This window comes from Martes martes (genome assembly GCF_963455335.1).
Source record: "Martes martes genome assembly, chromosome: 4".
NCBI lineage: Eukaryota > Metazoa > Chordata > Mammalia > Carnivora > Mustelidae > Martes > Martes martes.
The window spans coordinates 134474188-134498469 of NC_137891.1; the positions used below are offsets into that span (position 1 = coordinate 134474188).

General features: G+C 35.3%; 1 protein-coding gene across 1 annotated transcript in view; it reads right to left on the reverse strand.

The window, feature by feature from the left end:
* The window catches only part of LRRC7 (leucine rich repeat containing 7), a 558156-nt gene that overhangs the window by 183366 nt on the left and 350508 nt on the right, over nucleotides 1-24282 (reverse strand). Inside the window, exon 8 of the mRNA XM_080802199.1 lies at nucleotides 11980-12043. Coding sequence (XP_080658325.1) covers nucleotides 11980-12043 — 64 coding nt within the window. The remainder of the gene's footprint in view (nucleotides 1-11979; nucleotides 12044-24282) is intronic.

Genomic DNA, 24282 nt, shown 5'->3' on the forward strand with positions numbered 1-24282 from the left:
ATTAATTATGTATTCCTAATTTTTGTTATTGCTTATTGAAAGGGAGTATCCCCAGTTTACAAATTCAGATCCTATTTCTGGCTATATCTTTCAAATTTACCCAGAAATCAACTCCTTGCCACCTCTGCTGCTACTACCTCAATCTAGGAGACTATTATTTCTTGCCTATATATTGCAATAGCTTTCTAATAGGTCTATTGACTTCCTCTTGGCCCACTTTCCATTTATTCTCAACACAGCTGTCAAAGTGATCCTGGGAATGGAATGGAATGGAATGGAATGGAATGGAATTCACAAAACATGTAATGTAACATGCACTGTAATATAATGCAATGTAATGTAATATAACTTAATATGTCAGACCACAGATTTTACTTGTTCAAAACCTTCCAAAGGGCTTCCATTTTACTCAGAATAAAATGCAAAATCCTTAAAATTTCTTATAGGATTCTTTCCACCCTTCTTTCCCCCCACAATTAATTTTTCACCCATTCTTCCAACTTACTCTATTCCACCCATTTTAGTCTTCTTTGCTGTTCATATGTTAGTTTTGCTCTCATCTCAGGTGCTCATAATTTCTGTTTCCTCTGTCTAGAACTATCTTCCACCCAGATATTTGCATGGTTCACTCCCTCATCTACTTTAGGTTTTGACTAAAATGTCACCTTCTGAGTGAAGCTTCCCTAGCTAACCTAACTAGTTACACCTTCCCATAAACACACAACTCTATCCATCCCCCTTTCCTTTATATGTCTCCTTGATGTTTTCATTGTCTTTTAGTTTTAGTTTATTGTGAGACCTGAGATCAAATACTTTTTTTCTATTAATTCAATTTCAGATCATATGTTCAAATATTACCCTTTCAGCACATAAGGGAGGAAGAAGTAAATTTTAGTTTGATTATTTCAAATACAGTTTTTTGTTATTTTTTGGGTGATTCACAATCCCTATTCACAACTCAAGAATATACTCTTGGGTTTACACCATGATTGCACAATACTTCTGTTTTCTTTGTAAGCCTTGATTCTAAATGTATACTCTTATTTAATGTAATTTGCCCTGGTTCAATTACGGATTATTTCTTTTTTTCTTTACTTTCTCTGGTAGAAACTGTTGACAGAAACACCAGGATACTTGACTACATTGAGACATATGCCATTCTTAGAAAAATCTATTTATGGAAAGGCCAACAGAGCTAATTAATTTCATTTATGGTACCTAGTCGTGATACTGCCGTAACAAGAAATGGCAATGAGGGAAAAACTGCTTCCTTTGAAAACAGGCAAAGATGGGTTGTATTATTGCTAGGGAAGGGAAAGTTTGAAAGCAAGAAAAAGAGTTTCTTTATTTGCTTATATCACATTGGAGTTTGCTTATTAAAGCCCTAAGTCAACAGATGTTGTATTTATAAAAGTGGAGACCCCAATCTGATCATCTTATGAAAAGAAGCCTCCACAATTATTTTCAGTCAGAAAATACATTTTATTTGAATGATTCATAAAGAATTCCTTTCAAATTCCAGAATTAGTGGGAAGAGTATTATTTACTTATTGATCGCAGTGGTAAATTGTGTACTTTTGAGTTTCATAGAGAAACTCATTTGGAAGTTTGTCTCAGAGTGAATTGAAATTGATTTCTTAAAGGATATCTAATCGTAGAATGATTGCTTTTCAGGTAAACTAAAATATTTCTCCCACTTCTATTATTGTTTAGTTTGAATTAAAAATTTCCAGTTTATATAGGTATGATTTTGATGATGAGAACTGACTGAACTGTTCACTTTTTAAAATCAAATGACTCATTCATTCACTCAGAAGCGTTTATCAATTTTCAGTTGGAAACATGGTGCTCCACTAAGTGCAGGAAAAACTATCCAGAGGAAATGATGCCAAAGTGGAGTCTGCAAAAGTAAACACTTATTTTATTTTATTTATTTATTATCAGTACTTCTTTACATTTGTTTTATTTTGAATGTGTAAACTCTTGCCTTTCAGCAGGGAGCTCGTTTTTCTAAATTCTACTTCGCAACTCTGAGGTTAACAACATTTCTATTTCAACAGGAGACTCTGTGTCAGGAACTGACAATTGGGTGGTCTGGAGAGAGACTTGGAGGCTAGAGGAGGAAGATGGGGCTGCTGCTTCTATTTAATGCCTGGTCATTTTAGCATCTCAGTAGCAACAATTCTCTCTGTGGTGACACTAAGGTTCAACAACAGCAGCAGTCCTCAGTCTGTAGTTTTCCCACACACCTAGAACCAGCCTTACCATGGCCCCTCAGAGACACCAGTACCAGCCTCTTTACAGGTCTGAGTCCCGTACACTACCTTCTTCCATTTGATCCTTACCCTACAGGTGCTAGCTGCTTCCTACAATTATCACCTCTGTGATCCCTCAGTGTTTCCTTTCTGTCCTTTCAGTTTTCTAATACATGAGTTAACTGTTCTTTATATTAAATTTCTCTAATAATTTAAAAAAAAAGTTTCACTTCTCAAGTTTCTTTTGATATATTAATAATCTCTGGCAATGCTTGTGATGAACATCTACAATCAACATCCTAAATAATTTTACAAATGCAGGAGATGGAGGAGTTAATAATTAGGATGTATCAAATATTTTCCCTAAAAACATTAAGAAGATTGTAAATTGCATTGTGCTATTTTGTTCTTTTTAATATTTTATCTGAAGAAATAAATAATTGACAAAACTTGATTAGTAGGTATGGCAAACCTATGCTGTGAATACTTAGGAAGGAAATTGCTAGATATGCAAATATAGTGCTTGCCTCAGGTAAACATGCATCCCAGCTAATTAAAAATGAGCACAGCTTGGGCAAACTAGGGAGGTGAAGCCAATGGCAGCTATGCTTTTAGTAGGATGAGTTTAATTTAATTCTAGTCAATTTAAATTACAAGTTATATCATTAGCTAAAGTACTCGATTATTCCAAATTTCTATGAAAACACATTTGTATTATTCATATTGTCCAAATAAATATTCCATTGTAGAAGCCAAAGGGAGGTAGCTCAAAATGTACCACTTTGGCATATTTTGAACTAAAAGTTACTTAAGTGTAAGAATACTCCAATTCCCATTTGTCTCTAGAAACCAGGAGATAAATCTCCCATGTGAAAGTTACTCTCCCTGTACCAAGAGGTAGAGACATTCTTATTATCAGAGATAGGGAATTCCGAGCCAAGAAAGCTGTATAAGCTAAGCTTGTATTTTTGCTAATTTACTATTTCAGCCTAGCTCAAATTCCGTTTATAATTCCTTACTTACTGAAACCCCCAAACGTAAGTTTTCTTTGTCTTGCCAATTTTATACAGATTTATTATCTTTTCTGTCTAAAAAGCATAAAAACTGCCTGCCTGGGTCTCTTCGGGTTTCAATTTCACTATTGGGACTCTGTACACAGTCAATTAAACTTTTTCTTTTTCTCCTCTCGTTAATCTGTCTGATGTCAAATTAATTCTTAGACTAGCTGGAAGAATCTCGAAGGCTACAGTAAAATCTTTCCACCCCAACAATATACAACTATTGACATTTCTTCTCAGTGTCTCCATTCTTTATTTATCTATTTGAAATTTTTATTTAACCCTACAAATAAGGTGATAAAAATCAATAAAAATAAGTCATTTTTAATATTGATATTAGAAATTCTTGCTATGGTGCTCTGTAGCCTTAGTAAGCATTCAAAATGGTGATTTGCAGAGTACAGAATATTTTTCAAGATTCTCTAAGAAGTTTTATGAGATATCAATCCTCTAATATAGTTCATAGATAGCTGAATTTGTGAAATGTTTTTATAAAGACTGCTTGACACACTGTCTCAAATATTAGATAGTTAGAATGATACTGTTCATTTCCTGATGAATTCCCTAGACTTTAAATGCAATCAGTGTTTGCATTAGCTTTTAAAATTAATTTTTTAATCACATAATATATATATATTTATTACTCTTTAAATATTTTTTATTACAAAAATTTAGGTGTTTGTTTTTTAAAATTCATGTTGTGTTCTTTAATCCAGAATGAATGGCCCATAATTTAGAAATGTTTCTGTCAGTAACTGGTACATTAACTAGTTCAAAGAGTTGACAATACTCTTAAAAAGATCTAACTATCACACCTCACGTTTTGGAAAATTAATACTGGATAATTTTAGGTAGAGGGGCAGAAAGATTTTCTTTAAGGAGATGACATAAACATCTCTTAAATTACACCTTATCTTGTTACTTTTCCAAAAAAAGACCTTACTAAATAATTATTAAAATAGGATTTTAAAATGATATGTATATGATATGTATGTATATGTATATGATATGTGTATGATATTAATATGATATGTATGATATCATACTCATTCATATTTAGTCCAAATTCCAGATGAAGATACAGAACACATAAATAAAAGGAAACATTTGAAGAGATAAGGACTGATAATTTTCTAAAATTGATGAAAAAAAATTAACCCACAGAAAATGAAGGCACACAAGAATAATGTATAAAAATAAAATACATGAGCATTGATTTTTTAAAAAATCCCAGAAAAGATTAAACTTGAATGCAGTTTATATAGAAGGTCAGGATCATCAACATATCATGATTATGTTGCATTTCTTTCAGAGAAGCAAAAGCAGTTTTACATTAGAAAACCTCTATATAAATAAAATTAAAAAGCATGGGAGAAGATATTTGCAAATGACATATCCAGCAAAGTGTTAGTATCCAAACTATATAAAGAACTGATGCAACTCAACACCCCAAAACCAAATAATCCAAGTGAAAAATGGGCAGAGGGCTTGAATAGACATTTTTCCAAAGAAGATACACAGATGACCAAGAGACACATGAAAAGATGTCCAACGTCACTTATCATCAGGGAAATGCAAACAAAAACCACTATGAGCTATCACCTTATAGCTGCCAGAATGGCTAAAATGAAAAACACGAGGAACAACAAGTTTTGGTGAGGATGCGGAGAAAAAGGAGCCCTCTTGCACTATGGGTGGGAATATAAGCTGGTGCAGCCACTTTGGAAAAGAGTATGGAGGTTCTTAAAAAGTTAAAAATAGACCTAAATTATGATCTTTCAATCACTACTGGATATTTACCTAAAAAACACAAAACCACTAATTCAGGTACATGCACCCCTATATCTATTTCAGCATTATGTACAACAGCCAAATTATGGAAGCAACCTAAGTGTCCATTGATAGGAGAATGGATAAAGATGTGGTATATATACATGGAATATTATTCAACCATAAAAAAGAATGAAATCTCACCACTTGAAACTACATGGATAGCTCACAAGAGTATAATGCTAAATGAAATAAGTCAGTCAGAGAAAGACAAATACTATACGATTTCACTCATATGTGGAATTTAAGAAACAAAACAAATGAGCAAAGGGGAAAAAAGAGGAACAAACCAAGAAACAGACCCTTAACAAACTGATGAACAAACTGATGGTTGCCAGGAGGGGGGCAAATTGAGAGAAGAGTGAAATAAGTGATGGGAATTAAAGAACACACTTGTGATGAGTGCTAATATATAGAACTGCTGAACGACTGTATTGTACACTTGAAACTAGTAGAATATTGTATGTTAATTATACTGGAATTAAAATTAAAAACTTAATAAAAATAATAAAACAATATATATTAATATCTTAAAAATCCTCTATATAATTTACAGCATTAACAGATGAAGAAGAAAAAACATTATCATCAGAAAAAAATGTTACAGAGCTTGGCATCGTCTCATGATAAATTTTATCAGTACTGTAGAAATAGGAAAGTATGATCTGAACTCAAGAGCATCTATGCAAAACTTAGAGTAAGGAATGTTCTTAATAACAAACATTTAATGCATTCATATTAATATCAGAAATCAGACAGTAACATTTGCTTCAAGTCAACTATTCTCAGGTTATTTGATTACCTACACAGAAATCTCTAATCTATAGACCAATTATTTATATTAATAAGAGGGTTTAGATGGTAGTTACTATAAACTTAAAAAAGTCAAGTGGATTACTGTATACCTGCAATACAACATTGGGACTATAAGTTTTGAAAATGTACATTTATAACTACAACAAAATGATGAAGTACTTAGAAATAAACTAAAAATGTATAAAGCCTTTTTTGAAGAAAATTTTAAAACTTCACTGAAAGATGTTAAAATGGACAAATGGAGATATGTCATGCATAAAGAGACTCAATATCATGAAAATATCAATTCATCATAAATCAATGAAAATTAATTTATAGAATCAATGCATTTCTAATAAAATCCCAATGACATTTTTCCCTTTTAAAGAACTTCATAAACTAATTCTAAAATTTATATAAAAACTAAGTATCCAGATGCCCAAGTTGTAGAGATTTACTCTATCAAGTATTAAAAACATTGTGTTACTTAAGATGGTATGATTTTGGTACCCAGATCATAAACTAACCAATGAAGCACATAACCTTATGAATATATGGAAATCATATTTTATTAAGAGGTTGCTTTCATTCATGGGGAAAGGCAGGGCTGCTTATAAATGTTGCTTGGAAAACTATCTTTTCAGAAAAAAAATAATATATTCAATGTAAAATAATTAAGCCCAGATGGAACTACACCTGACTATATATAATGAAACCTTCAACCTTTTAGAAGAAAACATATGAAAAGATCTATTTGACTTTGGGGAGGCAAGAACTTCTTAAGCAAGACACAAAATATGCTAGGCATAAAAAAAAGTATGCATTTTATTACATTACAATTAAGAACCTCAGGTCATCATGAGACACCAAGAAGAAATTAAAAAGAAAACTGCAGAGACTGGGAGGAAGTATCTGTAGCACATATAACCAACAGCAGATTGGCATCTAGAATATATAATAGATCTCGGTACATCTACAGGAAAAAAACATCCAATAGATAAATGAGCAAAAATACATAAACGGGCATTTTACAGAAGTGGAAACACAAACTGCCACCAACATATGGAAAAAGCACCAGTCTCACAAGGGATGAGGGATAGGCAGATTCTGGTCACGATGAGATGCTAGCCATTATACTGGAAAAAATATGAAGACTGGCAATATAGTGTGGACGAAGATGTGTAACTGTAACTGTAACTGTATAAGAGCTTGGGGGCTCTTATATAGAGCTGGTAAATGAGTACAACTGTTTTGAAAAAATACATTATTTTTCAAGTTGAATATGTGCACAATTAATGACTGGGAAATTCTACTTCTAAACATATGCCTTAGAGAAATTCTTATAGGAATATTCATAGTAGCAATGTAATAAAAAACTGGACAAAAATGATTGTGAAGAAAAAAGTAAATAAGTTGTAGTATAGTCATATTTTTAGAAAGCCTGAGAACAAGCAAAATGAAACTGTAATATTTAGGCATACGTATAAATGTAGGGTATGTTAAATGTAATTCAGGATCGTACTTGTCTCTGGGAATGAGGCAGAATTAGGTAAGAGCCTACAGGTAGCGGTACAGGACTGGTGATACTCTAGTTCATAAAAATACGGCAGTAGGCTCACAGAGATGCATTTTATTATGTTTTGTAACTTAAACATATATCATTTTATATGTATCACATTTGATATAATGAAATTTCAAACCTCTCTGATTGCATTATTTTCTCTAAATTTTGAATTTCAATTCACTACTTATTTTTGGGGTACTATTTGACAGTCTTCCTAACTCAGCTGCAGAGAAAGCTTCTAAAACATAATGTTTGTAAAGAATTTATTTGAATTTGATCATCATGCATTAATATAAAATAGAATGCATCCTATAATTCCAACTTGGTAAACAGAACTATCTCTATAAAAACACCTAGAACCAGTACGTATTATGCGGCAGTTACAGTGCAATTTCAAATCTCACTTCCCTGACCTCCCTCCACTCCATCAGCAGGAGATAAGAAATCAGGCCTTTCCTGGGATCCTCCTCCCTAGTCATTCCTTTTAGGAGTGTCTTTGTGGCAGGGAGGGGTATGGAGATGAGGAAACCTCCCACAGAATGGGAGCTGCTGGTCCAGGGACAACCGTTCTCTGTTTTCCTTCACCATTGCTAACCGTGTCACTCTCCCTGCTGCTGTCATCAGGTTGTAGCCCATGCCAGCCTGCTGTACTCTGAACCACACACGGACCACTTTGCAGTCCACTCTTTGCCTCCTCCCGGCTCAGCGCTTTTCTCTTTCTGGTTTGCAAAGCATCTTTCTTGTTTTGTTTCTTAGAGCTGATGCTTGATGAAGGTTCCCATGGCAGATTTTGGGGCAGATTTTGAGTGACACTTTCCTTATTATCCTTCAATACTGGGAAGAGATAGGGAGGGGAATGAGAGGCTGGGAGCTAGAAGCTGGGGCTTGATTACGGGGATGGTCATGTGTCCTGACTGTTTCTGGATCCACCAATCCCATCTTTCTCCAGGCTCTGCTGCTCAGTCGGCTTTGTTTTCCGGTATTCTCTCTGATTTGCTCAGGGGGCCTTCGTATTTCCACTAGCAGTGCTTAATTGAATACGACTCTTAGTTCATTGGATAGATCTATATATACCTAAAATACATACCTATCACAGGACTCCTGGGGCCCATGGCAACCACTGAATCTGTTTTAGTGTCCCTGACCATTCTATGACTTTGGAAAGCTCCTGATTATTCTGTGACAGTTAGAAGGCTGTCTACCCAGAGTTTACAGAGGAGTTTTAAGAACTGATGCTACCCAATGCATCAACCTAATATTTCCCATCTCTGACCTGGTCCTGAATAATACTCATTTGATCTAACCAAAAAGAAAATGGTGGTGGCAGGGGAAGAATATACCAAAAGTATCGATAATGGTTATAGAAAGGGAGAGATCAGGGATGACTTTTAGTATAATTTTTACAATTTTTAAAAACTTTTTAAATTTTAAAAAAAGTGGACATGTGTTAATTTTATATTGACAAAAACAAGCCACAACAATAAAAAAACCTCTGAGAATCCATCATGTTCTCAGAACTTTGCCCAGTATTTTCTGGTGGTTACTGCTGTTAGAAATGTAAAATAATTCTCTGTTTAGAATCTTTCATTGAGACAGAGGCATCCTTAAGTAGATCTTTCTACTTCGAACCTAATTTAGGATATTTACATTGAATCTCAAGCAATGAAACTTCTGTTCTTTTTATTAGACTTTCACAGTGTACAATTTTTTGGACTTATTATCATCTTCCTTCCATACCTGTCTCTTTAGAATGTCACACAAAATGAATTCTCTAACAGTAATCTCCTAGGTGTCAATACCTAGCTACAGAATGGAACTTATCCCCTTCTGTACACATGACATTGTTTCTAGAGGCCTTTTATCAAAGCAAATTCTCTTATTTTCTTATTAAAAGTTGTTACTTTCAGAGAAACAATAGATAGTCCCACACATATGACTAACAAAAGCCAGACATCTGATTAAAGTGAATGACAGAAATGTGAAATTCCATAATTATACTCCCCAACTCTCCTCCCTGCTGCCAATGCCAAGTAACCCAGTATTATTGGATAAGTGGTCCAGGAACAAATGAAAAACTTTTTTCTTTTTTTTTTTTTTTTTTAAAGAGACTTGCTTTGTGACTAGCATGGAATATTGGGAGTTCAAAAACAAAAATGTTTCTCCTCAATGATGATTTCTTAGATACCATAAAGCATGAGTTATTATGTTTTTTAAGGTTATTTTTACTATGTCTACTTTCAAAAACATATAAATATATCCTACTTATCTTTTTGGTCCAAATATTTATAGATTTGATTTCCAAAGTCATATACCTGACAGAATAAAAATTCATAGAAATATATATTTAGTGTTTATTATAGATTCTATTGCATGGAATTTTCCCAAAAAGCCTATGAGCCAAATAGCTTTTATACCCTTATTTTATTGAAGAGGATATTGAGGATAGAGAGTGAGCTACAGACCCAAATGTACCTGGCTAGCTAGTGACAGAATTGAGAGTCAAACCTCAGTAGTCTGAATCCACAGTCCATGTTCTTACAACCACTAGACCTAGCTCCTGGGCCGATTGTAGCTTCTTAACAACTGATTTCTAAACTCCCAGTACAAAACAATTTTGCCATAGCTATTCCCTACCCTTACCAATCTATCTACCTATATTATTAATAAGTATCTACCTTAAAAAAGCCTGAGGTACATTGGATTATGTATTGAATCATTTTGCCCCCATATCTGTGTTGAGGTCACCCTGCAAACTGCCCTGTAATGAAACTGAGTGCATCCAAAATAGGGCAAACTTGGTGGTATGATGTAGCAGGAGGAAGGAGGCTCCAGAGTCCATTTTCCTCTGGCCTCTCTCAGTTTACGCATCATGTGCACTCTCAGAGCCTGCATGTGGGTTACAGGGTCACTAATGTATTAAGGCTAGAGAGGTATCTTCACAACAGAAACTGGGGATGGATGACATGCCTGATGCTGGAGAGGAGACAAGATACAGACTAATAGATCTAACAGCCAATGAGAGCTGAGTGGTGACACTGCAAGCAAGGAGGAGCTGGCCAGTACTCAGGGGGAGTAGTACCTAAGGCCAAAGAACTGACTATAGTTTCAAAACTCCAGTTTTAACATAAAGGGCAGGATCAGCTGCAGACATCAGGCCAGAGGCCAGCATGTCTGGCAGCACACTTCTGAAAGCCAGGCTGAGACCAGGGAGTCCCCTTTCTTCAGAAAGATGTATAGCCTCCTTTGTACATGCCTAAATTCCATGTTATGAACAGAGGCAGGGGAAGGTATGAAGATACATGACAGAATTGTTATGCAAGAAATGTGAACACAACCAAAAGGGATCTTATAACTTCTTAAATCAGACTACACTTTTAGTTTCAGAAGAATAATTGTCAGCTTTTACCCTCAAGAAACAGCTGAGAGGCTCGGATAATAATGGCCAAATTAGTTATGGTCAAAGTCAAACAAATTAATTCTTTGCACATTCAAGATGAAGTATGGATTATACCATGTACACCGGCGTTTACTGAGAATCCCTTTTTTCCAGGTCCTGCACATGCATTATCTCATTTAATTCTCACACAAACCCTCTAAAGGAGGAGCCATTATAATTTCCATTTTAGAGAAATCGAAAAAGAGACTTCGAGAGGTTAAGTAATTTGCCCAAGGTCACATTATTAGCAACACAGCTGGGAGAGAATAGTTGATTACTTAATTAAATGTTTTAATTTAAAAATAGTTAAAATACATTTTAGATGAATTTCATTTTTGAAATTTGAAGATGTTCAAGAGGAGGCTTCTGAATTAGAAAGAGTCTACTTATGAAGGACTCTTTGCTTTCTAATTTGCATTTGAGATTTTGGTCTGCAGGCATATTTTAAAGAAAACTTAAGCCTGAAAGGAGCAGTCAGAATTCTGTCAATTTTGGTGGCAGCGAGATGGTAATATGTGTTCACTAGAAAGACACTTTCAGTACAATTTTAAATAGAAGGTCTTTAACCCTTCCCTCCACTAAGGAATTCTCAAAGGCAGAAGTCTTCAAGGTATGAACTTCGAGTTAATCAAGTCTTTAACTCTTGTCCAACAACATAAAAGCTGTGTAAATTGGTGACCACTTTGAGCTCATTTCCATAAAGTTAACATGGCAACATGTCAAATAAGGGTTAAATGAGATAATATCTGTGACATACTGAACTTGGTGCCTGCTCATATCTGGTGCTCAAAACTGTCAATTTGCATCTTCTTACCTCATCTGCTTCTCTCTCTTCCTCTCCTTTTTTGTGAATCTAATACTATCTAGTTCTTTATGGTTTATCATATAGTCAAACAATCACTTTATATCCCGGGTTTCATTTTGTTTTTATATTTCAAAATGCAAATGTGCACTTGGATAATTCAATACCTGGGGTTATAGAGACAAAAGAAATAATCTCTTAGAGCGTATTTATAAAGTTTAGAAAATGCATTTGCTTACCAGCTCACTGAATTCATTATTGCCTAGGTCAAGTCTTTCCAACTGGGCCAGTTTGTGCATTGACCTATAACAGATGGAGAAAAATACTATTGTGAGGCAGTCCATGACACATTGCTCCAAAAGACATTCCACCCACCCCCTGTCAGATTTACCTGGCTTTATAGTGCACAGAAATGGGAGTATTTTATAGAGAGGCATAAACTGCAAATATATAACAATATATGCAAACTGCTACCTGCTTATCATATTTCCAAAAGCCAATCTATGGTAGGAATACAGAGCTGACTGCTTAACACAAATCCAGGAAGCTTGTAAATATCTATACCAGTAGGAGGTATAGGGATTGGTCCACAACATCTACAGTTTTAAGAATTTTCACAGATTTGGGAACCAATGGGTGAAATAAATTCTGAGCAAAGCATTCTAAAACCCCACAATATGGCCATCATTTCATCATCAATCTTGCCATTTTCTACTTCACTAAATGAACTTCTGTTATAGACAGACTCTTGGATTCATTGTCTCCTAAAGATATTGGCTGGGATACATCTCTGTAAAATAGTAAAACCTTGAGCAAGAGTTGGTGCCAAAAGCAGGGGTACATTGGCCAGTGCCACATGTAATCAGCACTTCTTAAGCCATTCTCAAGTATAGCATACCATGTAAGAAAAGAGAGTGTTTTTCTGAGTTCCAAGTTTTTTTATCCTCCCACTAAGCAGAATGCTATCCTTAAGTCCTGACTATACAGAAATTCAGGAGGCATCATTGACTCAAACCTTGGAAATTTTAGTTTCTTTATCTTTAAAATGGCTACTGTAATTATCTCATAGTGTTTTTTTTTAACATTAAAATACTATTATAATAAAGACACTATCAGGCACTCAGAAACTGAGAACATGGGTGTACCCATTGTTCATTCAGCAGCTATTATTGAAAGACTATGCACCAGGCAATCTTTTGGAGTTTGGAGGACAGCAGTAAACAAAAGGAACAAAAACTCTTGCCCAAAGGGATTTCACATGGCACTGGTGGGAGAATTACAATAAATTACAATAAGTAATTAAGTATAAGTACTAAAATAATTAAGTATAATAAAATAATATATTAGAAGGTTATAAGTGCTATGGTGAAAACTTCACAGAAGAGATAGATATGAAGAATGGATATGGGGGATTGTAATTTTTAGGAGGCAGATCCAGGTAAGGCCTTATTAAGAAAATAAAATTTGAACCAACTCTTAAAGGAAATGAAATAACATGCTAGTGCATGAACTTTAAAGCAGGAACTTGTTGCTTCCTTGAAGACATTCTAGGGGACTGTGTGGCTAAAGCAGAGTGAGAGATAGAGATGGGGGGAGTAAAGAGATGATAATGAAGAGTTAGATAATATTAGGTCTTACAGCCCCATGTTAAGACGTAGGCTTTGATTTTGATTAAGATGAAGGGTCGCTAAAAGGTTTTGATCAAGGTTGTGACTGAAGTGACTTATTTTAAAAGGATATCTGTGATTGCAGTCTTGTAAATAGACTGAGAAGGACAAAAGTGGAAGGCAGGAGATCACATACAAGGCTAATGGAAGAAGCCAAGTGAGAGGAAATAGTAGCTTGGAGCAGGGTGGTGGTAGTGAGATGGTGAGAACTGGTTGGCTTCTGAACATACTTAAGATTAGAGTTAAATGTTCTGTTGCTGAAATATCTGTGGGGAGTAGGAGAAAGTAGAGTCAAATATAACTAAAAGTGTGTTTTGTTCTGAGTAACTACAAGGACGAATGAAGTTGTAATTGATGGATAAGGGAGACAGGGTAGAACAGGGTTTTGGGTAGATCAGAAACTTGTTTTAAATGTTTTCCACCCCACCGCCACACCTCCCCACATATTCGAGGTGATGGATGTGTTAATTAACCAGATGGGAGGACTTCTTTCACAATATATGTATACATCAAATAATCACCATATATACTTGGAATACTTTACACTTATTTGTCCATTATACCTCAATAAAATTGAAGAAAAAAATGTTGAATTTGAGATTTCTATTGTAAAGTCAACTAGAGATGTCAAGCACGCAGTTATATACACAAGCCTAGAGTTTAGAGAAGTCCAGGGAAGAGAGATAATTTGAGCGTGGTCAGCAAAGAGACAGCATCAGGTCTTGAGAGTCTGAGATAACTAAGGGACTAAGTGTAGATGAGATGAGAATAGGTCTAAGATGACCTGAGGATGAGCCAACAAAGAAGACTGAGAAGTGACAAAGGACAATCAGAGAAAAACCAGAGGAGTGTGAAATATGGGAATCAAGTAAAGAAAGTGTTTCAAGGTGAAGCAAGTGACAAAAACTGCTGATAGATTTGAGAACTGACCACTTGACTTAACAACATGAAGATGGATAGTCACTCTGGGAAGATCAGTTTTCTGTTTTAAGCCTTTGCTAATGACATAAATATATTGATTTCCTATTATCTCTCAAGTTTTAGAGTTATCAAGATGAAAAGTATTATTAATATTAACCAGTAGCTCATAATCTTGAGAGATATAGCTAAGACAATGGATAATTTTTACCGAGTGGAATAAGTGTCATAGGAAGTATGTGTAGGTTTCTAAAGAGCACAGGGAGAGGTACTTTCTCAGTGTTGGGAGTAAAAGTCTCCACTGACACCTCATTTTGGAACACTGATCAGGCAATAAAATCAGAGGAGATGGTCTTTTTTGAAGGAAATATCAAAGGGGAGTGTTGAAAGAGATCATGACCCATTTCAAGGAACTACACGTTAGTAAAAACAATTAGAAAGATAGTACGAAATAAGAAATAATATGTAGGCAAAAGTCATATCATAAGGTCATCCATGTCAAGCCAGGGAATGTGGTTTTAGCTTGAAGGCAATGGAAGACTTTAGAATGTAGATTGTAAAGATTTATCAGATTTGTACTTTAGAAAGTTCACTCTGGCAGCTTCAAATGGTGTGAGAAATGGAGGGAGGATGTCTAGCAAAGGGGCCCAATAAGACCATCCTAAAATGCATGTGGAATATAACTGGGGCCAGAAAGAAGACAAAGGTAATATGAATGGCACCGTGGGCAATGAAAGGTGCTCTGCTGAAGACATAGCTTGGTAATGATGATGACTGACTGGGTGTGGGAGGTAAAGGAGAGGAGGGAATTTAAAATAGTTTCGGATTGAATATCAGTGGGGGAAGACTGGAATGGAATTAGAGCAAAGCGTGTGTGTGTGTGTGTGTGTGTGTGACAGAGAGAGACAGAGAAAGTTGGGGGTAGAGGGAGAGAGCCCAGAGCTCAGGTAAAGGTCTTGACTGGAAATAAAAATTAAAAAATAAACAAGGGATATTTTTTTCTATTCCACCTGAAAATTATCCCTTTTTTAGTTCACATACCATTTGTTTTCTTTTTCATGATTTACTTGATATTTACCACTTGCTTCCTTGAACTATCAGTTTTTTTCATATGTATATCCCTCCTTTCTCCACTCAGATCTTAAAATATGTTTCAAGGTGACCAGCAGGGCCTGTGTGGGACCACTAGTCCAAAGATGGTTTTGAAATTGTGGCCACCATTGTAAGAAGAACATCTGCCTCACCTCTTGCCAGATCTATACCACTGAATAGGTGCTTCTAGGAAAGGGGGTGTTAGTGGCTGGGCCCCTGAAAAGAGAATTGGATTTTCTTCTCAGCCTGGGAAAACCAAGAAATGGCAGATTCTTGCAAATCTTGCTCCTAGACCACACAGCCCAGTAAGAAAATGATGAGCACCAAAGCCTTGAGAGTCAACATGAAGGACCAAGTAGCCATGTGTGACAAATGAATGAGAATCAATTAGAGGAGTAGCAGAGCCACTTGCATCAGACTTAACCATGTAGCCTTAGGCAATAAATATTCTAGTAAGAACCACCATGAGCTGAAGACCAAAGTCCTTTCCACAATTTCCTGGATTTATGAATTCTGTAGTTCTCACTGATCCCCAAGGAAAATATCACATAAGACCGAGAATAATTTTTTTCCCAGCTTTAGAGGTGGAGAACCAAGAAAAAATTAATTTTATTAAATAAAGAGATGAGGATGTCTTATTTTTTTTTTTAAAGATTTTATTTATTTATTTGGCAGAGAGAGATCACAAGTAGGCAGAGAGGCAGGCAGAGAGAGGGAGAGGGGAGCAGGCTCTCTGCTGAGCAGAGAGTCCGATGCGGGACTCGATCCCAGGACCCCGAGATCATGACCCTAGCCGAAGGCAGCGGCTTAACCCACTGAGCCACCCAGGCGCCCCTGATGGGGATGTCTTATACCTGAGTGTCCTAAAACAAATTTTATTCATTCTAGAATGTATATTTTCTTTATGCTAAATAATAGTGACTTCTTAAATCATTCCTGGATTTCCAGGCCCCTAAACACTGTGATTATATTTATCAATTATTTCTCATCTAAAACAGGGCCAGCTCAAATCTGGCACCTCTGTTTTTTTGTATGTAAAGCTTTATTGGAACACAGCCATGCCCATTTGTTAACATATTACCTATAGCTGTTTTTTTACCACAGTAGTGGAACTGAATAGTTGAGACAGAGATCATAAGGACCACAGAACCCAAAACATTTCCTATTTCTGTAGGCCAAGTGGCACTCAGAATTGAACACTACTCTCTAGATGTGGGCTGATTAAGACAATGTATTTAAAAAACCTATTATTTCTTATCTGTATCAGTGTAGTATAAGTTTGGTTTCTGTTGTGAAATGATAGATAGCCGCTATGTCACTCCTAAGCATTTTTCTCTTCCTGTGCTACTTAGGCTACTACTTCTGAAACCCTTGGTTCACAAATTCTTACCTAGAAACCATACCTTAAATGTATAACATAGTTTCCTACAATTCCTTTGCCATTCTTCTAAATGGACAGTATTTTCCATTTTTCCTTGTTGTGGAACAAAAAAAGACTTCCCCATGATGTTTTCTGAACTTTTCTTGAAGCTTATTTAAGTTTTGTTATGTAAAATAGCATTTTTTTATCTTAATTTTATCTTGGTTTATTTTTCTGATCCTTGTTTCCATCAGTGTTTATTACTGTCACCAAAGTTTCCTTCCATTATTATGTTCTTCTGTTTTCGAGTTGTCTTTCCAATACATGATTTCTTACATTTTATATCTTTAAAATGATTATACTCTTACTTCTGTTTTTTGAAATTATCATTCAATATTAGTTCTTACATTTTTATACCTTTAAAATTGACTGCCTCTACCCACAAGATTTTAAACAGTCCATAACACGGCCTACTGCTTTTCTTCTTCCTGTGGTAGTTGTTAAACTATAATTGTTCTGTCAAGTTGTCCAACAAATGTTCCTTTTAGCTGAATATATGTAATGGGTTTTAAATTTCATCAGGATACAAACAAGTAAGATGTTGTGAGAAAAAGAAAATAGAATCCATGGTATTTGGCGTTAGTAGTTTCTTCGTTAGTACTCATTCATTCACTTAAGTTTGTCCTTCTTACGGCAGGCACCATGTGGACATCGGAGTTACCAAGATTTCTGTGAAGTTACAAAGATTTCTGGGATGAAGAGTTTCTCAACTTGGCACTACTAACATTTTGGACAGGTAAATTCTTTGATATAGGGGCCTACTGTGTGCATTATAGAATAGTTTAGCACATCCTACACAGTCTCTACTCCAGAAAGACTTCTTTTCTAAATGGGGATAATCTTTTAAAGAATAATTAATTCAAAGTGTTGTAAGTGCTAAAGTAAAAATATGTATAGACTGCCATAGGAGCTCAGAGGAAGGAACATCTAACAGTTCAGTAATTAGGGAAATTTTAAGGAGAGGTGACATTTCGGTTGGGTTTTAGAGGACTTTGCTATATGAATCATATATATTTACATATGTGGAAAAGAAACAATGAAAATACTAAACAATGAAAATCTAAAGCTGAGGTTCTGAGATTGTAACTTAAATCCACAATATTAACATGTATCCTTGAAGGATAGAAAAAATTCTGGTCCAAAGTCAAGAAACTCTAAAAATTCCCTTTGCAGTTTGTTGCAGAAAACCCTATGTCTTACCCTCATGGCTGGACACAGGGACTTCTAGGATACAGCTATCTTGTGCATTGAGGGATGGTTAGCAGCATATCAGCAGCACCCTCTGCAGCTTTCACAACCAACATATTTCCATACATTGTCAAATGTTCCCTGGTTGGGAGGCAGGGTGAGGTTGGAGGGTGGGAATTGTCTCTAGGTGAGATCCACCATGCTAGGGGAATACTTTCAGTCTTTTATGTTCTTTCCTTACTGATTAGTAGGAGGGTGAGCATCTCATCTTCATTTGTTTACCTCCTTACTGTACCACTGGGTTCTCCTGTGGGCTGTCCCTATGCAGTTCACACCAGCCTGCTTGAGGGAGGCCCTCGTTGGATGATGCTCCTTCCTTACCCATAAGCACCTGTGGGTCAGGGGGAGCCTATCTCTCCATCCATTCCCTCAGGGGAATCCAGCTGGTGTGATTTCCCCTTACAAACGGCTGGCCTTGAAGACATGATTGCCAGCATAGGTGAGAGAACGATGTTAGGACTCGGTCCCAAGTTTGGGCCACGTTCTCTACCGGTAATGCCGACAATTTGATCTTCATCTGCCTGAATCAGATATCTTGCTGATTATTTAGATTCATTTGTAAGTTCACCTAGGAATTTAAAGGTGCAAGTTCCAAAATAATTGGTTGTATTAAATAATGTTAACAAGCTATGGTCCTATTATATAAATAAAAATTGTAGAAATGTTTAAATTTCTGTGATTGTTACTTTTATCATTGCTGTTTCTCTTGACTGTCATGTTCTTTGCCTAAATCTTCCAAAAGGTGGTTGCTTTTCCTCCACTCTGCTTATTTGTTTTCTCCTCACAATAGTCCATTCCCCATTACCCAAAATAAAATCTCCTTTGTACCTTTACCTTCTATGTTATTTTTCTCTTAACACTTACCACTGAAAATATTTAATCTATTATTTAATTAAATACTTTATTTTACTTAATTAAATGTTTAATACTAAAAATTAAAATCTTTTTTGTTTGCTTACTCATTATTTTTATCCTGCTAGATTAAAACTCCATGAAAGCAAGTAACTTGTCGGTCTTATTCACAGCATGAATAGCTTTTCAATCAGGGCTGTTTAATGAAGACATTCACCCATGCATGAAAGAAGGATTCTTTATCAGTGAGAAGTTTGAGTTCCAGAATATTTACAAAGACAAACCGCTCAATTTTTATCAGGTATCTACAATTAATTAACAGTTGCCAAGGAAGCAGCTACAATTAATTAACAGTTGCCAAGGAGATATTCTGATAGGTCTATTTCAACAAATACTATAATGAACATACATTAGCTCATTTATTAAGAACTATGAATGATGGTAAATACAGATAAAGCTGAGGTTCACTAGTCTCTGGATATGCAAATCTTGTGTTAAGTTGACCTAAGGACATTTCTAATAATAAGGTTTTTTTTGAAATTTAAAAAATAAAAAAATATTCTGTGAAATGTTTAGGTAAGTTTTTTGCACTTTTGAACATCTGAAACTTAACAACAAAACTATGAATGTGGAGTACTTGAGGGCATGGAGTCTGGATTCGGACTACCTGGGTCTGTATCCTGATGCTACCACTCACTAGCTGTTTGATTTTGAACAAATTAAAGCACACCTTTCCACTCAGTTCTCTCATTCTGTAATAATCCCTACTTCATAGAGTCGTGATGATTAAATTAGTTAATGTAGGAAAAGCACATAGATAGTGCCTGGTATGTGGTAAATGCTCTATAAGAGTTAGCTATTAAAATAGTGAAGGTTTTCAGAGTTGGAAATAACAAGAGATTTTCTAGGTCAGAGTTTTTGAAAGTTTTCTTAAGGATTTATAGATATTGCATGATTTTAAAAAATTTTCAGATGTCCAGGACATTTTGGCAAAGCTTGCTAAAAATGTTAAATGGAATATATCTTGAAATCTGGGATGTGATACCTCCAGTTTGTTTCATAATTCCAGTAAAATTAATGGACAGTGTTATATTAGTTTCACATATACAATTAGTGATTTAACAATTCTATACATTACTCTGTGCTCATCATAAGTCTACTCTTAATCCCCCTCTTCTATTTCACCCATCCCAACCCCCGCCTTTCCTCTGGTAACCTTGGTTTGTTTGGTACATTCAAGAGTCTGTTTTGTTTGCCTCTTTTTTTTTTCCTTTTATTTCTTGAATTCTACATGCTAGTGAAATCATATGGTATTTATCTTTCTCTGACTGATTTATTTCACTGATACCTCCAGTTTTGTTCTTTCTTCTTAAGATTGTTTTAGCTATTTGAGATCTTTTGTGGTTCCATACAAATTTTAAGATCATTTATTCCACTTCTGTGAAAAATCCTATTGGTATGCTGATAGGGATTGCATTAAATCTGTAGGTTACTTTGCGTAGTATGCACATTTTAACATTTGTTCTCCCAATCTATGAGCATGGACTATCCTTCCATTTGTTTATGCCATATTCAATTTCTTTCAATGTTTTTATAGTTTTCACTGTACAGATCTTTCACTTCCTTGGTTAAGTTTATTCCTAGATATTTTATTATTTTGGTGCAATTGTAAATGACATTGCTTTCTTAATTTCTCTTTCTGCTACCTCTTATAGTGTATAGAAATGCAACAGGTTTCTGTATATTGTTTTTGTATCCTGTGACATTCCTGAAATCATTTATCAATTCTAGTAGTTTTTTGCAAACTTTAGGGCTTCCTATATATTATATCATGTCATCTGCAAATAGTGAAAGTTTTATATCTTATTGGCAGCACTTCTCAGATGAAATGTACAAAGGTTCATTGTGATTCTCCAACAGATGTAACTAATTTAGACTGTCTATGTGACCAAGGGACATTTATTTTTTTCTTTCCTACAGACTAGGAGTGTACTTTGAAAAAATTCTTTTTGCAGATGATGGAATTGAATTCTTGTCCATGAAAACACAGGGCTAGGCATATTTAAATAGCTTATTTGAATATTTAAATGTGATCAGATCATCTTCAGTTGTCTGCTTGAAATTCTGACCTGTTAGACTCTGTACCTCAGCTCCCAATATTCACTTTAGGCTCTCTTTCCATTTCTCTGGACTGACTTACATATTTTCCTTAAAGACCATGCTGTTTCTTGCCATTTGACCTTATGTTCTACAACTTCAGCAAAGGGATATGCTCACTTCTCACTAGAGGAGAACTGGTGACTTGTTCAAGGTCACATGGACAGTTAGTAAAATGGCTGACTAAGAATAATAGAGTCATTCTTTTCCCAGCACTAGGCAGTCATCTATATCTGGCCTGAAATATTTAGATTAACCATTGTTTAAATATGAATGTTTTTATGAAAAGCATGTGCTCTAGAGGCCCCCATAGTCTCTGCTAAGGGCCAACAAACTTTTTATGTAAAGGGCCAGACTGGAAGTGTTTCAGACTATATGATCTCTGCTTCAACTACCCATTTCTGCAATTGCAGTGCAAAAGTAACCACAGATAATATGTTAACACATGGACATGGCTTTGTTTCAATAAAGCTTTATTTACAAAAAACAGGGATGCCAAATTTGGACCTTAAGCCACAGCTTCCCAACCCCTGGTCTTTATTGCTCTTCAAAAACTCACATATAGGTGGCTTTCTGGGTTTACAATTTAATTCTGGTCCCTAAAAACAGTGAAGTTTTCAAACCCCTGAATGTAAATATGATAAGTTAAATTAAAAACTGAGAATATTAGGGAATTTCCAATAGATAACTATTTACATTAATTAACTACTTGAAATTTTCATTTCTTAGTGTATATGCTATTGGAATCCAGGGACATTTGTTCTTAAGACTCTCATTTTGGTTGCATTTATGAAAATTGAATCCTTACTAACATGTTATTACTTTATAGAATTTACCCAATTGCAAATCTGGAAAAAGATTCTAACTGAAGTGGAATTTTCCAATGATGGAAAATAATGCAATATCTTGGTGCATCTGCATACAGTGTATGATTTTCTTTTTATCAGATGCAGAGGTTTTATTTATTTAAATGTAGAATTATCCCCGAAGCCACATGAAGTTGGCAGGACTATTGTTTCCCCATAAATTCCCAATGTAGTAACCTAGGTTTGCTGACTCTTGCAGAATTCTGCCAATTTTTGGCATGGGTTTATGCATCCCAGCTTTTAACTTGTCTTTCAAATGTGCTCAAACACTCTGTCTAATTAGTGGCTATTCATGGCAAAGGATAGGAAAACTCCTCTCAGTTGTTAATGTCCAATGTTTCTCTCTCATCGAAACAGGGAAAGAAAATATTACTTTTCCATACTTTTCCATTACCTTTCCATTTTGCTTAATCTTTGTTTAGTGAACATTTGTATTTTACAATTTAGACCTGCCAAGTTAGCAACAACATCACATTCTTCCCTTGTTTATGATTTCTTTTTAAATGACCCTCATATTAAACATTTTTGAAAAAAATCATTCTTACAGGATAGGTACTAAACACTGGAAGGCCTAAGAATTGACATTCTTTAGAAAGGCAACTATGGGGGTGCCTGAGTGGCTCAGTGGGTTAAGCATATGCCTTCGTCTCAGTCATGATCTCAGGGTCCTGGGATCGAGCCCTGCATCGGGCTCCCTGCTTGGCGGGAAGCCTGCTTCCCTCTCTTTCTCTGCCTGCCTCTCTGCCTATTTGTGATCTTTCTCTCTGTCAAATAAGTAAATAAATCCTTAAAAAAAAAAAAAAAGAAATGCAACCATGGGCACAACTTATTTTCAAGAAAGATAAAGTTATTATCTTTACAAAACAGGAAAAATTAAAATATAGCATCTGATGGCAGATAAAACATAATTTCTATGATCAAATGTATTATATAAAAATTCTGCCTTAATTATTACTATACCTTAAACCAATGTCATAGTTACAATTTTTATTGCTCCTCATCATTGCAGTTCAACTTCCTCCTACGAAGGAGACCAGCAAAATGCTAAACTGGCTTCCTGGAATTTTCCAGATGGATATGTAGCCAAACTAAACATCTATTACTTTGTCAAAGAATATTGGGAAGACCATTTTTTAGACACATTTGTTAATAATTCTCATTTAGGATATTCTTCCCTGCAGTGTTTAAATTATTAGAATAAACATTTGAAATATGTAATTGACATAAAGCTGTCACATATTTTGAGCATTTCCTTTCGAAATATATTTTCCTTATAAACATTCAACATTTAAAGGCTAATGTTGATTTTATGATGACTTATTGGAAAAATTCTTTCTTGTAATTAGTTATCTCTATTTCAGTGCAGAACATGAAAGAAAGATTCTATATGAAGAAATAGTCCCTTAAGTAGCATCTCAAGAGTACTTCTAGTTTATACAGTAAGGTATACTTGTCCAGTGAAATAGATTAAAGTGAAAAACAACTATAAGGACAGCAACTGGCTATATAGAACAAATTCTGCAAATTTTCCTTTCAGTGAAAAGTTTGCTTAGGTAAAGGAGAGACCCACATTTCATTCTTCTTATTCTCTACAGTCTAGTTGGATTTATAATCAGAACTAAACATTTATTCATTTTTTACATGAATTTTCCCACTGGCCCCAAATTATTGGGCATTCCTAACTCACGACAATGCAGAAAGATGTAGTGTACTTGTAAGGTTTTTTTTTTAGCTCTTTGTGAGGGAAAGGTGCCATATAAGCAAGAACTATGACAATTATCTCTGTGGATGGCTACCTGTTGGAACTGACACTTCTAGTCTGCACTGCCACAGTCCAATCAAAATGTTATTGAGAGGGGCGCCTGGGTGGCTCAGTGGGTTAAAGCCTCTGCCTTTGGCTCGGGTCATGATCCCGGGGTCCTGGGATCAAGCCCCATATCGGGCTCTCTGCTCCGCGGGGAGCCTGCTTCCTCCTCTCTCTCTGCCTGCCTCTCTTCCTACTTGTGATCTCTGTCAAATAAAGAAATCTTTAAAAAAAAATTGTTATGGAGAACAGAATCAGGTATGAGGATGCTCATCTTCACTACCATATAATTGCAGCCTACATTGTATGGTTATGAAGAGATTTTGAAGGCTACTGAAAAAATACTTAGGCAGGCATTAGGTATTTTAACACTCTTAGAGATAACTGAGCAGGGAACAATAATGACAAGTTCCTTGCCTAAGAGATTTCTTTAACACATATACATGTGTGTGTGCATGTGCACGCACATGCACACACACAACACACACATGATTCAGGCTCATAGTGTCCTGGCTATA